We start from the raw sequence: 17,348 nt of genomic DNA, 5'->3' as shown, positions 1-17,348 counted from the left end.
GGCCCGACAACTAGGAATGATGATGTGGGGTGCTATTTAATTTCATAGCTGGAGTCTTTGGCTGTCACCTGCGGCACTCTTACGGCACATTGGAACGTCGATGCTATTCTATGCCCCGTTTTGTTGCCTTTCATGGCAAGCCACCCTGAGCTCATATTTCAGAAAGATAATACCCGCCCACAGACGGCGAGAGTTTCTACTGCTTGTCTTCGTGTTTGCCAAAACCCTACCTTGGTCAGCAAGGTCGCCAGTTCCCTTCCAAATTGGAAATATTGGGTGCATTATGGGCAGGGCCCTCCTACGATCTCGGGATTTTGACGATCTAACGAGCCAGTTGGAGAGAATTTGGCATGATAGCCCCCAGGAGGATATCCAACAACCGTATCAATCAATGGCAAGTCGAATATCAGCCTGACAACGTAAGGGCCAGAGGTGGACCAACGCGTTATTGAGAAGCTCTTTCTCTTCAATGGGTTGGGTTGTTTGGGGGAAGAGACCAAACAGCGAGATCATCAGTCTCAGGGATTAGGGAAGGACGGGGAAGGAAGTCGGCCGTGCTATTTCAAAGGAACCATCCCGGCATTTGCCTGGAGCGATTTAGAGAAATCACGGAAAACATAAATCAGGACGGCTGGACGCAGTATTGAACCGTCGTCCTCCCGAATGCGAGCCCAGTGTGCTAGCCACTGCGCCACCTCGCCCGGTTCTCTTCAATGATTCATCCATTTTTTTCTGAAATTGTAATCATTTGTTTGTCTGTATACGAACATCACATCTTCCGATTTCCATCCGTCCTATTCGGAAATTCGTTCGTGGTGCGTTCTTTTCTTCTTAGTCTGCATCCATCTGATCCACTTGAGATGGAAAACGCAGAGAGAATTTGCGTCTGCGGGATATCTGTGCGGGCTCTAAAATACAAATGGTCATAAAATGGTGTAGCGGGTGCCGGGAACCCAGCTTAGTTATAAATATCGGCACGGCACCATCACTGGTTCCCAGTCTGGTTGGAGTCCAGGCAGCGTACCCGTAAAAACACGGTTCGCAGCATCTGAAGAAAGTGATTTGGTGGGTTGTCGAATTTTGTGCAAAAAAATGGAATTAACAACTTGGCTGAACATCCGAAATCACATGGTTTTTCTTACAAGTCTTAGAACAGTGCAATGAAAAATATGCCATGGGACATCTACATCCACATAACTATTCCGCAGTTCATACTTAAGTTCATGAACCTCCAGTTTGATTCAGAGAGGCACCACGGCAGAAGGTTCGTCGGACCACTTTCACTCTATTTCTCAACCATTCCACTCTCGAACAGCTCGCAGGAAAATCGAAGTTTTTCCCTGCGAAATCTTAGTATTACAATGATCATTTGTCGCTAGTGAGACTCAGCAACGTATTTTAGCATTCGGAAGAGAATGTTGGAAGTGGAAATTTCGTGAAAAGATGTCCCCGCAAAGATAACGCCTTTGTTTTAGTGATTGCCACCTTAACTCACATATCATATATTTGAAACTGACCCCTCTATTTCGCCATGACACAAAACAAGTTGCCCTTCTTTCAAATCCTTCGATGTTCTCCACCAATGCTCTCTGGTAAGGATCCCATATTGCACAGCAGTACTCTAGCAGAAGACAGTCAGTCTTTATGCAAGCATCTCTTTATTAGACCTGCTCCATCTTCTCAGTGTTCTGCCAATGAGATGCAGTCTACACTTTGCCTTTTCCACAACGTTATCTACACGAATGCTCCAATTTAAATTGTTCGTAAGTGCAATTCCTAGATATTAGTTGAACTGACAGACTTTAGATTTGTGAGACTGTTTGTGTAACCGAAATTTAACGGATTCCCTTTAGCACTCATGTTAATGGCCTCATTATTTAGGATCATTTGTCACTTGTAGACCACACAGATATCTATATGAAGCTGGTATCTGTACAGATATCATTGGTGATCTTTCAGCTCTCGAAGAATGAATTTATAACGAAATCTAGACCTTTCGCTGCTTGATATTTATCAACGCCTGCAAGCAGCGAAATGTCTAGATTTCATTATAACTTCATACTGATATCTTGTCTAAATCATTTTGAAATTAGTTTTAATCTTCTGATGACTTTACGAGAAGGTAAATAACACTCTGGTATGCGACCAATCTAAGATGGCTGCTCAGTTTATCTCCTAAATCCACCCATATTTTAAAATGGCTCTGAGCACTATGCGACTTAACTTCTGAGGTCATCAGTCGCCTAGAACTTAGAACTAATTAAACCTAACTAACCTAAGGACATCACACACAGCTTCATGAGAATAAAGAGCTAGTTATGTTTCACAAGAACATCATATTCTGAATCCACGGCCGGCCCGAGTGGCCGAGCGGTTCTAGGCGCTTCAGTCTGGAACCGCGCGACCGCTACGGTCGCAGGTTCGAATCCTGCCTCGGGCATGGCTGTGTTTGATGTCCTTAGGTTAGTTAGGTTTAAGTAGTTCTAAGTTCTAGGGGACTGATGACCTTAGAAGTTAAGTCCCATAGTGCTCAGAGCCATTTGAACAAATTTTGGAATTCGCGCTGACTGTGAGTCAACAGATCGTTTGCCTCGAGGTAATTTATAATGTTCGAGGAAAGTACATGTTCCAAACTCCTACTTCAAATCGACATCAAGAGTATGGTCTGTAATCCATCGGATTATTCTTATTTCCTTTCTTGAGTATTGGTGTGGCCTGCGAAACTTCCCAATCCTTAGGTACGTAGCGGCAGCGCGGTTCCAGACTGAAGCGCCTAGAACCGCTCGGCCACATCGGCCGGCTATGAAGAATGTAGCTATCGTCTAAATGTTGTTCGTGCTGCTGCCGGTGGACACATAGAGCATTTGTAATAGCCAAGTTAATTTAAGATTTTGTATTTTGCAACTTATCCAATGTTTGTAGTATATTTTCATCAGTAAACACGGAGTTTTGAAACCAGGTCATTCTTTTAAATACCTTATATTCACGTCGTCTTATTTGGTTAAAGAATTCGGATAATAGTATTCAGTAACTCTGCTTTAGAGACGCTGTCGTCGGTAACATTTCCATCGCTAGCACTGAAGGTCTTGATTGTGTCTTGCCACTAGTGTTATACATATGACCAGAATCTCCTTGGATTTTCTGCCGAATTTCGTGACACAGTTTCGTTGTGGAAACTTTTAAAAGCACCTCACATTGAATTTCGCTCTAAATTTCGTGCTTTTGTTAAACTTCACCAATCTTGAGGACTCAGCGTTCTTTTGAGTCGAACCACATATTTGATAAGTTTACTTTGAGAATAAATAATGCTAGTAGTTTTAGCCATGTTGAACCAATGTATTGTTTATTTCAGCTTTCTTCCTGAGTCACCGCGCTGGCTGCTCAATAAGGGGCACACGAAAAGAGCGTATTCGGTGGTGCACAAGATAGCCCAGACCAACAAGAGGCACGTTCCGGCCGACACTCTGGAAATTTTAAATGCGATGTCAAAACGACGGTCTGCAAATATGGGAGTGCTAAGTTTAGTTACCAATAGAAACCTGTTTAAGAATACACTTAGACTGATTTTTGGCAGGTAAGTGAAAATGTTCAGTGTTTCGCAAAACGAACATTTCTATTAAAATTGACTGTCCGCTAGGAATATTGTCTTACGTAGTCAGGTCAGTACAGGGTGTATCATAATTACTGGTGTAAACGACACGATACGAGAAACAAAAAGGTCTTGGTAATCACAAGCCCACAAACTGTTTGCGAGGTAATTGCGACTTTGTCGTTACCAGTCACCTCTGGCTTGATTGCGTGTAAAGGCCATCCCAGGTAGGGAAAGGTAAAAATATTGTACATTATTACGAAAAGTTATTAGAGATACTTTGCAGAAGTGCAGGTGTTTTGAATAAACACGACATTCTCATGGCTCTACTCTTAATGTAAGAAGTTCGAAGTGTCGTCATTGTACCCGAGTACATGCCTGTACCCGTCACCACAATAAGTTTCGAGCCCTTCCAAACACGCCTCGATCATTTCGAAATTCTTGTATAACACTGACAACACTCTGCTCCAATTCTTCAACCGTTTAAACTGGACTGGCGGACACTAAACTTTTAAGGTGGCCTCAAAGATAGAACTCCATGGGGGTTCAGATCATGTGATCTTGAAACCACGGTAGAGGTCCTCCTCACCCATTTCATCTTTGGCCATATCGGAGCGTTAGATGTCGTTTCACCACAGCAGCAAGATGTGCCGGTGCTCTATCATGCTGTACCACATTTTCTGGTGCTGCTCTAAGGGTCTGAGCTGTAAGGGAACGTCCTCAAACAATCCAGCAAGATGATGCCGCAGAAACCGAAGGTAATTTCGTCCACTGAGTATGTTCGGTAACTTGTATGGCCCAATGAGACGATCACCTACCATCCTAACAATATATTCAATGTGAAACGTCGTTGATGTGGAGACTCATGCACAGTATGTGGGTTGGAGCCAAGATGACTCCAAACGTGAGAAATGTAATTACGCACACTGACTCGCGGGAACCGTGCTTCATATGTAAATTCAATGTTATTGTCAAACGTATGGTTGCCTAATGTTGTTGTTGCATGCACTGGCGAAACGTTAGTCTAGGACCAAAATCCGTCTCACTAAGACAATGAATTCGTTGGAAAATGTTCGAAGGCAATGAACTCGTTGGAGGTGACACGGGTGCATTGCACTGCGATTCTCCAAATACTAGTGTGGCTCATTCCATGAATTTGTGTGCTAAGTCTCCTTGTCGAGATTCCTGGAGAGTGTTTGTTTCCAACACCACATCGTATGTGCAGGTGTAATTCGAGCAGGAACACCCACTCTCGCAGCATATCCAAAGTTCTTAGTTGCTCCGAGGCGTTGATGGAAACTTGTAAAAGTTCGTCTCACGGGATACCTTCGAGCAGGGTATGCTTGTTGGTACAATGCAGCCTCCCGTGCGTTGCTGTTATCTCTGCCGCACATGAAATGTATATCCGCTTACTCCCTGTAATTGTAATGTTCGACGTTACCATCAACGCACGTACCACGTAACATACGCTCTGCAAACAATTGACGTGAGTGGCACTTTGAGTGTATTAGTCGACCACGGAATTACAGCACCTGGGAATCAGGGCACTTCGGTTGGCTTATCGTAAGTTTTTATCGTCATATTTCACGAGGACGTGCTGAAATGGTTGACAATAAATGCGCAACTACTGTATCTTGAAATCATTCACAGAACGATGCGTTTTCCTCAGTCAGCACTGTAATTGTTTACTGTAATTTCACCGCGTTACCGATAACGGCCACGCAAGATCAAGTGCAATAATATCAGCCATTCTGTTTACAAGTCCACGCCTCGAAAATATAAGACCACACCATTGACCAGCATGCGGTTGGTGGCTGGTAACCACAAAGTCGCAGTCATCTCGTAAACTTTTCGTTTGCGGACCTATGTTTACTGGGAGTTCTTTGTTTGTAGTACCATGTGAGCCTTTAGGCCATTAGTTATGATACATCCTGCATTACTAACCTGCAGCATTGACAATGAAATTATTATTGCCATGAAACTTTAAATTTTATACCGTCTGTAAATGTATTTAAGTATTGCTAACTGAAGTCCTTCTTTAGGTTAGTCTGCATACTGACCAGAAGTACCATGATGTTTAATATCGGTAATCTCGGCGGCAATCCATTCCTCGCCTATATGGTTCAAGGAGCTTTCGAGTTCCCCGGTAACCTTGCAGCGCATTTCCTGGGCAACAGGTTTGGACGGAGGTTCACAGAAGCATTTTCATTGTTGGGGGCAACACTGGTTTCTGTCGCCATCATTATTGTAATGACAGGTAATGTATCTACATCTACATCAGACTTCGCAAGCCACCTAATGGTGTGTGGCGGAGGGTAGTTTCGGTTTTTTTTTTTTTTTTTGTAACATTATCATTATTGACGTATGTGCCATTGTACGGCGAAAACTGCAGGATACGACAGAGAATACGCCACTGACGGTTAATCGTTATGTTCTAGCGCTCTTAGAACCACTCTTCGATAATAGTCTTCATAAAATCAGAGTCACACGAAAAGAACTTCAAAATTAACCCACACTTTCTATTATACGTTTATCCTGAGCTGAGAAAATGGTACGTTAGAAAAATGATAAAAGGTTTGTATTTTTATTGAATAATTCTGTAACTAGAGATTCGCACTACCAATGTATTTGCCTATAACCCAATATAATTTCATTATCTTTGGACAAATACATTGCAGAATACATAATTTTATAAGTGAGCAATTGCTAGCCAAGATTCTCAGAACTCGGACAAACAATTCTTACTCTAATTGTAAATAAATAATTATCAAGGGACTTTAAAAACAAATTGTCTCATGTAGCCTACCGCAGAATTAAACAAGGAAGATTTTGGTAAAACTTACTTTGCGATAATCCTATTAGCTTATTTGTAATTAAAGCCTCAACTGGATTCTCCATAATAAAAAATTCGACAGTAAGAATCTACATGCTGCCTGCTCGCTGTTTTCTCTTTCCGTTTATCACGTTCAGTCCTATTTAGTTTTGTGGTTTTACATCCTCATTTTTTAAGCAGTCCTTGGCCTCTTTTTATTCTTCCCTCTTATTTGTTATTTTTTCCTCTTTTATTGTTTATTTTTATTTTTCGTACTTTCCTCTCCTGGAAACATACACAATTACTGACATCGCCCAATATATCCTTAGTGTGTGATATTTTTCTAAACATGACTCCATGCAAAGAGCAACATCACACTTTTTGCATCTTACACATGAGATTTTTTGCTGTGAATTAGCAGAATACACAACACAGTGTCTCTGGAGAATCTCCTTTTCTCCATTGCTCCGAGGAATCCTGGATAATATCCTTCTTTATTTTATATACGAAATGGAATATCTTGTTTTGGTGCCCTTGGGATCTCAGTTTTACATGTTTGCCTAGAAATTTATTCAGCAACTGATGAGTTAGTTCCAAGAGTAAATTCACCAGTGGCTTGTTATGTTTCTTTTTTTTTTTTTATTTCAAGAATTAAATGAAACAACAAGCATACTGTTACCAGTCATCGTTTTATTTATTTACACGACGCGTTTCGAAGGTTTAAACCTCCATCATCGTGTGGATTTACATTAGTTAGTATGTCATTGGTGTGTGTGTTGTGTTACGAATTTTTGGAGGAACTTGTGGCACTGTCTAGTGGAGAAAACAAGACACTATTTCAGAACATGGTTTTGGGTTTCTTCTGGCAAAAATTAAACTTATATCTAACGGTAAACATGAAATAAGTAAAATTTAGTACCCCCAGTGGTCACAGGTTTCGTTTCGCTGTCGTAACACATCACATGTATAGTGTCATATTTGTAAAAAACATGGCGTCTGGAATATGCTGTATGCAAGGTTCGTATAGCAGAAGAGAAGACATAATCGCAAAGCACAAAGAATATACATCTTAACAACATTATTACAGAATAATTATTTAAAGAATTTGGCGGTGTTTGTTTTGAGGTGTTGAATACATGTGTGTGTACTTCAGGTGGCATATAAATCCGATTTTTACAAGTTAAAACAGCTTAAACTTCATAGTCGTTTATACAATCAGATGAAATGTTAAAATGGCTTAAACTTCATACTTGTTAATGACAATCAGGTGAAATGTTACAAACTTTGAGTACAATAATCATATGTCTTCTGCTATACGAACCTTTCACCCAGCATATTCCAGACGCCATATTTTTTACAAATATGACACTACACATGTGATCTGTTACGACAGCGAAAGGAACCTGTGACCACTGGAGGTACTCTATTTTACTTATTTTACGCTTACCGTTAGATATCAGTTTAATTTTTGTCAGAGGAAACCCAACACCATGTTCTGAAATAGTGTCTTGTTTCTCCAATAGACAGTGCCACAAGTTCCTCCAAAAAATCGTAACACAACACACACGCAAATGTCATACTAACTAATGTAAATCCACCCGATGATGGAGGTTTAAAGCTTTGAAACGCGTCGTGGAAATAAATAAAACGGTGACTGGTAACAGTAAACTTGTTGTTTCATTTAATGTCAATAACAGTCACGGTAAAGCTTAACCTAAAATGTTCGCATTTCAAGAATTGTTTTTGCAGTCAGTGCACACAAGTCAGTCAAATGGAAGAATACCTTTCTGTGACACTTCATTGTCTTTCGGATGCACTGTGCAGATCTTAACATTATGTCTATCGTATCAACAGCGCCCATTGACTTATTGAAGCTCATTACAGGAGTGGGTCTCGATTTATTTTGTCCCGTTTTATTTTCTCGATTTCAACAAAGTCTGGACCATTTGCGGTGGAAAGCATCCATGCTTCATTGCTGTCCATCCATTTTAGAGCCAACTGTTTTCCACAAGTCCTGAACAATGTTTCCTCTGTTTTCAGTCCATCAGGCAAAAATGTTTCCTATTTTTGCGTACCTTTCAATGGTACTGGTGTATTTCTCGTGGAGCCATGGGAATATTCTGGGCTGGAATATTAACCGTCTAAATAAACGATATGACCTTTGTTGAGGTATGGCAATAACAAACAAACAACATCGCCATATTTTCCCGTCAGCGTTTCCAGATTCCATATCCGCGGCGCCACCAGTATAGGCAATATAATCCAGAATATAATTACATGACACTGCTTAAATCGCAGCCTTCCTTGGAAAAGCAGCAGACATGAAACACTAAATTTTCAAAAGAAACTGTGGCCTCATGGAATTTTTTCCTTGTCTGCTCTACAATGAGCCGCATTTTCACAAGAACATCTTGGGATACAGCCTAATTATCACTGAAGCACAATAAACGGAGCATCAGTTTAAACCGGTCCCTTGATACTATGTGTGAAAATATGTTTGAAGCAAAAAATGTGTTGGCCAATACTGATTCACTTCCAACTATTTAGTTTTTGGCATAAGCAGGGAACACACCTAGAAGCTATAAAATTCTGCAAGCTCTATACGCCTCCATTGCGTTAACCTTCTGGGTACTGTCATCAGAAATGTAAGAAATGTGTAATAATTATTTATCTGTTAACGAATGGCAGAAACAATGCAAACGACATAAAGTACAAAAAGTGTAAATGACTTGGTGAAACATCGAGATCTATTCTTATACCGCTAAATGTGTTCGCGAAATGGTGGCTTTTGGTCACAGGATGATTAACCGACCAATCAAACGTTCTTTTTCATGACGAAGCTGCGCTTACCACTTCATCTTCTCTTCCCCCTTTGAAAGAATAATCTTCCGAAAAAGATTCCTCGTATTGGTAAAGAATCATCATTACCTCCAAACACATGGGCATCTTCGTCCGATGAGGGGTCCGAACTGAGGATTTCCGTGATTACCTTGTCCGATAAATTACGATCCGACATTGCGACAGCGCTGGCAGGAATGTTGAAATGCGGACAACAGTGGATCGCCGCCTGGGCGTTGTACCTGTTGGGCATACATGTATGCGTGAAAGGATTACTTTTAATTGATTCCAGTACTGTCAAAATATAAATTAGACTTGTTACTTATTGTTAGCATATTTCGGTTGCTGCTGTTCTTGTCTTCGGTCCGCAGAGCAGTTAAATTCAGCCCTCCACGCTACCCTATCCTGGGCAAGCCTCTCCAATTCCGAATGGCTCGTGCGACTTATACTTTTAGAATCTGCTTTCTGTTTTTATTTCTCGGTCTCATTCTATAATTTTTACCCTGAACACTTTCCTCCAGTACTAAATTGGTTATCCCTTGATGTCTCAGAATGTGTCCCATCAACCGATCCCTTCTTCTAGTCAGGTTGTGCCACAAAATTTCTTTTCTTCCCAGTTCTCCTCGTTAGTTACGTGAACTACCCATCTAATCTTCAGTATTCTTCTGTAGTACCACATTCCAAAAGCGTCTATTCTCTTCTTGTCCAAACTGTTTGTTGTCCATGTTTCACTTCCATACATTACTACACTCCATTCAAATACTTTCAGCAAACACTTCCTAACACTTAAATACCTATTCCATGTTACCAGACATCTCTCCTTCAGAAGTGTTTTTCTTGCCATTGCCAGTCTGCATTTCGTATCCTCTCAACATGGTCCATCACCAGTTATTTTGCTGCTCGAATAGCAAAACTCATCTACTACTTTAAGTGTCTCGTTCCCTAATGTAATACCCTCAGCATTACCTGATTTAATTCTGCTACATTCCATTATCATTCTTTTCCTTTTGTTGATATTCACCTTATATCCTCCTTTCAAGATACTGTCCATTCCGTTCAAATGCTCTTCCAAATCCTTTGCTGTCTCTGATAGAATTACAATGTCACTGGCAAACAGAGTTTTTATTTCTTATCGCTGAACATTAATTTCTACTCCAATTTTTTTTATTTTCTTTACTGCTTTCTCAGTGTTCAGGTTGAATAACATCAGGATATGCTACAAGACTGTCTCACTCCATTCTCAACAACTGCTGCCCGTCGACTCTTAATATTTAACCCCTGCTACCTTCAGAATTTCAAAAAGTGTGTTCCTGTCAACATTGCCCAAAGTTTCTCCATGCTTACAAAAACTGTCATCTAAGGTAAGCTGTAGTAAGTAAGTCTTTTGCCTCACGTGTTCCAGCATTTCTCCAGAACCCAAACTGATCTACCCAGAGGTCGAATACTACCAGTTGTTCATTCTTCGGTAAATTATTTGTGTAAGTATTTTGCAACCATGGCTTATTATTAATCTGATACTTCGGTATTATTCACATCTTTCTGCTCCTGCTTTTTTTTAAACAGGATTATTACATTCTTCTTAATGTGTGAGGGTATTACCCTGTCTTATACAAATGGCGTTCAAAAAGTTTAGCACAGTCGTCACTAATTTTTTTTATTTTTTTCAGGAGGAGAATGAATTTTTTTGTGAACATACTTGGAACATTTAGCTGTAAGTTGGTATATAAAAGTTCAGGTTGCGACAACGGTCGGTGATGGAATTCTTCTTCAAGACCGGCGATGACTCTGCCACATCGATTCACTGGAAGTTGCTCCTTGTTTATGGGAAGGACACAGTGGATCGCAGCAGTGTCCAGCGGTGGTTGCAGAGGTTTAAAAAAGGTGATTTCTCTCTGCTGGACAGTCCACGATGCGGTAGGCCATCGACGGCAGTGAATTATTGGAATAAGGAGACCATTGATGAAATCATCCAAAATGACAGATTTGTGACGACACGACAGCCTGCTGAAATGACTAGTTTGTCATTGGGCAGTGTGGTGTCACTGGTACAGTCTCTAGGATAAAGAAAGATCTGTGCACGTTGGGTGCCTAGATTATTGACAAGGGAAATGAAAACGATGAGGAAGAATGTGTACGAGGGTCTTATGAAGACCTTTACTGAAGAGTGGAAACAGTGTTTTGACGGAATGATTACCCAGGATGAAACATGGTTGTTTTTGTCTGAACCTGGGAGCAAAACCCAGTCCATGGAGTGGCGTCATCCGGGTTCTCCTCGGAAGAAGAAACCAAGACTTTCACGAGCAGCAGGCCGAAAGGTGATGGCCTCCTTGTTCTGGGATCAGTGTGGTGTCATTTTTATTGAATTTTTGGAACCCTGGCCCCACAATTAACCGGGACCGTTACTGTTTGTCACTGGACAAGTTGCGACGTGCCATCAAGACCCACAGACCACAGCTTCAGGGTCAGCTCATCAGACTACACCATGACAATGCCAAATTCCATACAGCTCTTATGACGCAGGAGAAAATCAGGAAAATGGTTTGGAAAATTGTTTCTCATCCTCCCTACAGTCCGGACTTTGCTCCGTCTGATTTTAACCTCTTTGGTCGTCTGAAGGCCCACCTGTGCGGTAAAACATTTGATAGTGAGAAGGACCTTATTTCCTGTGTCAAGTGATGGTATAAAAGTCAGTCTCCAGAATTTTACCAAGTGCATTTACATCTTGAAAAGAACGTTGGGCCAGATGCGTCACAGCTGATGGGGGCTACATTGAGTTCCATGTATGTTCACATTCTCCTCCTGCAAAAAATAAAAAAATTAGAAACGACCGTGCAAAACTTTTTGAACGCCCTTTGTATATCTTGCACACCTGGTGGAATTGTTGCCATGGCTGGTTCTCCTTTGGATATCAGCAATTCAGAGGGAATGCCGTCTGCTCCAGTGGCCTTGGCTCGGCTTTGGTGTTTCAGTGCTGTGTCAAATTCTTACTGCAGTATCATATCTTCCATCTCATCTAAATCTACTTTCTCTTCTCTTTCTATTATATTATCCTCAAATTTGTTCACCTTACATAGACCCTGTAAATATGCACTCCTTCCACCTTCCAGCTTTCCCTTCTGTTTTCTTCGGAGGTCTCCTTAATTTTTGCTGTAGGCTGCTTCTATCTTTCCCCTAATTATGGATACTTCTACAGCCTTACATGGGCCCACTATCCACTCCTGCTTAGCTGTTTTGCACTTTCCGTGGAACTCATTTTTTTTTGTTTCTTTATTCTCTTTCATCTGCACCATTCGCTGCATTTGACATTTTCTCCGTTCATCAGTTAAACTCAATGCCTCCTGAGTTGTCCATGGATTTCTACTAGACCTTGTCTTTTTACCTATATGATCCTCTGCTGCTTCCCCTACTTCATCTCTCAAAGCTATCCATTCGTCTTTTCTTGTATTGCTTTCCCTTGTTTCCGTCTAACGTTGCCTGATGTTTCCTCTCAAACTCTCAACAACCTCTGGTTCCTTCAAATCATCCAGGTCCCATCTCCTCAATTTCCTACCTTTTTGCAAATTCTTCAGGTTTAATCTGCAATTTATAGCCAATTACTTATGGTCAGAGTACACTTCTACATCTACATCTATACTCTGTCATGTGTTACATTTACGCATGGATGGCGGGAAGAATGATTTTTTAATTCCCCCGTGCGTGCTGTAATTAAGTTTATTATGTCATGACTCCTACAGGTGCAATACCTAGGGGGTTGTAGAGTCATAATTTATAGCCGTGCCTCGAAACTTCATTGGAAGGCTTTCTCGGGTCAGTTTGCGTCGATCTTCAAGAGTCTGCCAGTTTAGTTTCTTCAGCATCTGCGTGACACACTCCATTGGGTCTAACAAACCTTGACGATCGTGCTGCCCTTCTCTGAATACGTTCAATATCCCTTGTTAGTACTATTAGGTACAGGTTCCACACATTTGAGCAATATTCTAGGATGTGTCGAATAAGTGACTTGTAAGTAATCTCCTTTGCAGACTGATTGCATTTCCTAGTAGTCTACCAATAAACCGGCGTGTGCCACCTGCTTTACACATGACTGAGCCTATGTGATCGTTCCATTTTATATCCTTACGGAGTGTTACACCCAGGTGTATGTATGAGTTGACTGATTCCAACCGTGCATCGTTTATACTAAAGTTATAGGATACCACATTTTTCCATTTTGTAAAATGTACACTTTTATGTTTCTGATAATTTAAAGGAAGTTGCCCATCTTTGCACCACATTTAAATCTTATTGAGATATGACTGACCATTTATGTGTCTTCTTTCATACAGTACTTCATTATAGATGACTGCATCATACATATATACAAAGTCTAATATTACTATTAAAATTGTCTGCAAGGTAATTAATATTAAAGATATAAGGTGTATGCTTCGCCGGCGATGGGCGAGGCATGACAGAATCTCTGACCAGAGAGTAGTTTATTGTTAGTTGTTGCTTGTCGCGAGTCTGCGCTAGTCTGCGCGAGTCGACAGTAGAAGTCAGTCTGCGCTTGTCTGCGCGAGTCTGCAGTAGTAGTCAGTCGGATACAGTGGTAGTCGGTCGGCTTTAGTAGCGAGTGGACAGTAGTAGTTTGCGGGAGACGGCATGCGTCGGCTGTGTGCTCTGCTCGCGACTCTGGTCAGGATTCTGGAGGATGAATATTGTTGTAGAAGGTAAAGAAGCAGCCTTGCGCATAATTAATAATGTATGTTAATTGTAATTTAATTTGTTCAGAAAAAATGCCCCAATAATAATTTTACAATATAAAGTAACCTTTTTTTTAAAGAAAAACATTCATTTCAATTTAAAGAATTTTTCCAATGCATTATCATTGCTTCCAAGAACCAAAAAAAAAAAAAAATATACGCCAGCATTGCACGAAGCTGTGTCGAAGAATGTATACATAAGAGCACCTTTTACAAATAGAACAAAAATGGAGCACCTTAATAAACAACTTTACCTGTTTTAACAGGAGCCATGTCGAGTGTGGTTCAAGTCGGGTCTCTCTCCAATCCCCATTAGCTGAGTCGATTAGTATCATACTATGGAACAGGAAACATTAATTAGTTACAAGTTTCATGTTTTAAAACTGAAAAATTATTATACTCTGTGTCTTATTACTATCTTAATATCTAATCAGACTTGCTCCATCTCTGCTTCTTATCCAGCTACTGTGGATGCCACCCTAAGGTTACGGTCTATTACTAGAAGAGAGTCTGACATACTGGTCAAGCAGTAAGCTGTTGTATTGACCTATATTCTGTCTTTCTCGATTTTTTTTCCATCGCCTTCGGTAGTCCTTTAAAGGCTCCCATGCACAGTCCGATGAGTCAGCTCAGCTTCTTTTGCCGAACGGGTCTGCCCGACATGTTCCCCTGTGTGTTGATGATTTTTTAGCCATCGGGTCTATGGTCTGGGTGCGTAACTTCGACGGCAAAGCGCTACCTCCTAGTCGTGATAGCTACCTGTCAGTACAAACTATGTCACTGCAGGCAGGTAGGTTTCACCAAGCAGTTGCCATTGCCCACACACAGACGGGTCAGTGAGCTGGCTGGTGAATGAGTCGGCACACCGACCAGGCTGGGAATATGAGGCTCAGGGGTTGAGACACCCAGCTGTGAGCAATATTTTCCTTTGTTGGGCCACGGTGCCGTTAACTGATAACACGTCCGTTAGCATCCCATCAGGGTGCCCATTCACAGTCCGACCAGTCCAGCCACTCGCTCACTGACTGTAACTGCGACCCATTCGACTCTGTGTGGACACCGGCGAACAAATGGCAAACCCAACATGTCTTTCCTTGTGGAATGTATGTTGGGATACAGCGATCGTTGCAAGGAAATGGGACTCGCTGGTGGAACAGATGCACCCAAACCACAGACCCGACTGCGAGCCTGTCGCCCACACACAGGCGAGCTTGTCTGGGCCAACACGCTTGGCGAGCGGGTCGGCAACGACTCAGCCTGAGTTGGCCAGTTTTATGCTTTACCTCTACTCAGTGTCCAGTACTATAGATGCTGTTTGAATTCTAAATATTACCAAATCCTTACACTTCAAATACATGTCTTATTGTACTTTTTAGTGTGATTGTTAAAATTCAGACATGTCCTGTTGTTTCCCTCATTGAAATGCCGACAGCCATAATTCAAACTGAGAGAATTTGCTATAAGAATTGTTCGTTTGATACTCAGTGTATATAATGTTTTACACAGGTCTAACTTCTCTTGGCTCAAATCAGCAAATGCTAAGCATGTCCATTTCGACAGCATTCTCTCCCAAAAGTAACAGTTTTCATTGGTGCTTCACAATATACAAGTGGTGCTAAAAGTGTAAGGATGTAACTTGGACCACACATAGAAAGAACCGCCTACAGCACAGTACAGAAAGTAACTGAAAGAGATACACAATGAGGCAGACAGAAATGGCACATTTACGTAAAGTCGATAATTACACGGAAGTCACCGTGATTCATGGTGGTCCCCTGGACGTCACAAAAGGCAGGGCATGGTACTTAATATGATGTGTGATCACAATAGACGGCCATATATGCTCTGCAGTGCTTCCATGCTGGCCACAAGATCGGGAAGGAGTTGTTGTGACAATGCGTCCCATTCCTGTTCACAACTGCTGGGTGGTCGTTTGTGCAATGGACGTGCTGCAATCGTCTCTCTTATGTAACTCCCACGTGCTAGGTGATATTCAAAGCAAGAGAATGGATAAGCCAATCCAGTAGCCAAACATCCTCTCATTCCAAGAGTTCCTCCACCTTCAGTGTTCGATGCAGTCATGCATTGCCATCTATTAAAATACAGTCAGGACAGAATAGACCCCTGGAAAGACACACGTTTGGAAGGAGTGTAGTGTCACAGTAATATTGACCGTTGTGTGTACCATGTTCAAAGGTTTGGAGGTCAGTACACCCATGCTGCAATATACCTCCCCACATCATAACATCTAGATCACCAAACCTGTTATGTTCGACAGCCCTGGACGTACCCTCATATGGCTAGAGGTGGGAACACGTCCGTTATGGTCGTTTTAATGGTCCACGTGTTATGCTGTGGATAGGTATCTTATCACATGGACATACTGACCACTGCTGGAGGAATGGAACGCCCTACCACAAGAACTCGGTACCAATCTTGTGGTCAGCATAGGAGCACGTTGCAGAACATGCATTGCCATCCATAGTGGTCACACGCGCTATTAAGACCTTCTGTCTGGGGCACCATCATAAATTGCGGTGATTTCAGTGTAACTATTCACTTTGAATAAAATTGCCGTTTCTTATTGCGTATTTGTTTCAGTTACCTTCTGTACTAATTGTAGCAGTTCTTTCTGTGTATGGCTCAAGTTTCATCGAGCTACGTTACTTGGCGATGATGCCTCACACGAAAGTTACTTTCGTCCTTACGTTTTACACAACAGTGTAGTTTCAGTAAATCAAATACTTACCTTTGTTATTGCTAAATAGAGTACAAACTCTGGGGCCAAACAAAATAAACATACAAACATTTGTTATTTATAATACTAGCTTAACCCATTCCTACATCTGCTACTTTATTTATTTCACGTGATGAACGTGACATCGACTATCAATACTCTTTTTCTGTGTTATACCTTCGTTAATCATGCCCTCATGTACGCTCTTGTCTCGCGTATGCTTACTAGTTCCATCTTCTTCTTAATTAATTACTGATCAAAATACTCGCCACTTAATACTATACTACTGTCAGTGCTTTTTGTGGCTGAATTACTCATCACTCACAGAACAATCTCTGCATAAAATCTCTATTATACTGTTGCACACAGCTCGATGTTCACATTCTGTAATCTCATTCACCTCTCAATGAAGCGAGCTGTTTGCTCATTGTGGTTACCTGTTCGACTGAATGTGTAATCTTTTTTATATCATGAGATCTTAAACCCTAATTTGTTAACCATTTCTTCGCGCTGATCAGTGTTGTCTGACAGACGTCTTTGTTCCATTCTCTCTGATGCATGTCTGTGTACCTGTCGTAATGTAACCCATAGTTAGTTGGTATTCTGTTCACCATAGGTAGGATATTTGTT

The 17,348-nt window shown here is 41.3% G+C and overlaps 1 protein-coding gene across 1 annotated transcript in view; it reads left to right on the top strand.

Moving 5' to 3' along the window:
- The window catches only part of LOC126252342 (solute carrier family 22 member 7-like), a 165,748-nt gene that overhangs the window by 93,903 nt on the left and 54,497 nt on the right, over positions 1-17,348 (top strand). Inside the window, exons 6-7 of the mRNA XM_049953230.1 lie at positions 3,353-3,574; positions 5,632-5,846. Of these exons, the coding sequence (XP_049809187.1) occupies positions 3,353-3,574; positions 5,632-5,846 (437 nt within the window). The remainder of the gene's footprint in view (positions 1-3,352; positions 3,575-5,631; positions 5,847-17,348) is intronic.

Source organism: Schistocerca nitens, chromosome 4, assembly GCF_023898315.1.
Source record: "Schistocerca nitens isolate TAMUIC-IGC-003100 chromosome 4, iqSchNite1.1, whole genome shotgun sequence".
Classification (NCBI taxonomy): domain Eukaryota; kingdom Metazoa; phylum Arthropoda; class Insecta; order Orthoptera; family Acrididae; genus Schistocerca; species Schistocerca nitens.
Note: the sequence above shows the minus strand (reverse complement) of the source record. Positions and strands in the feature narration are given on the sequence as shown.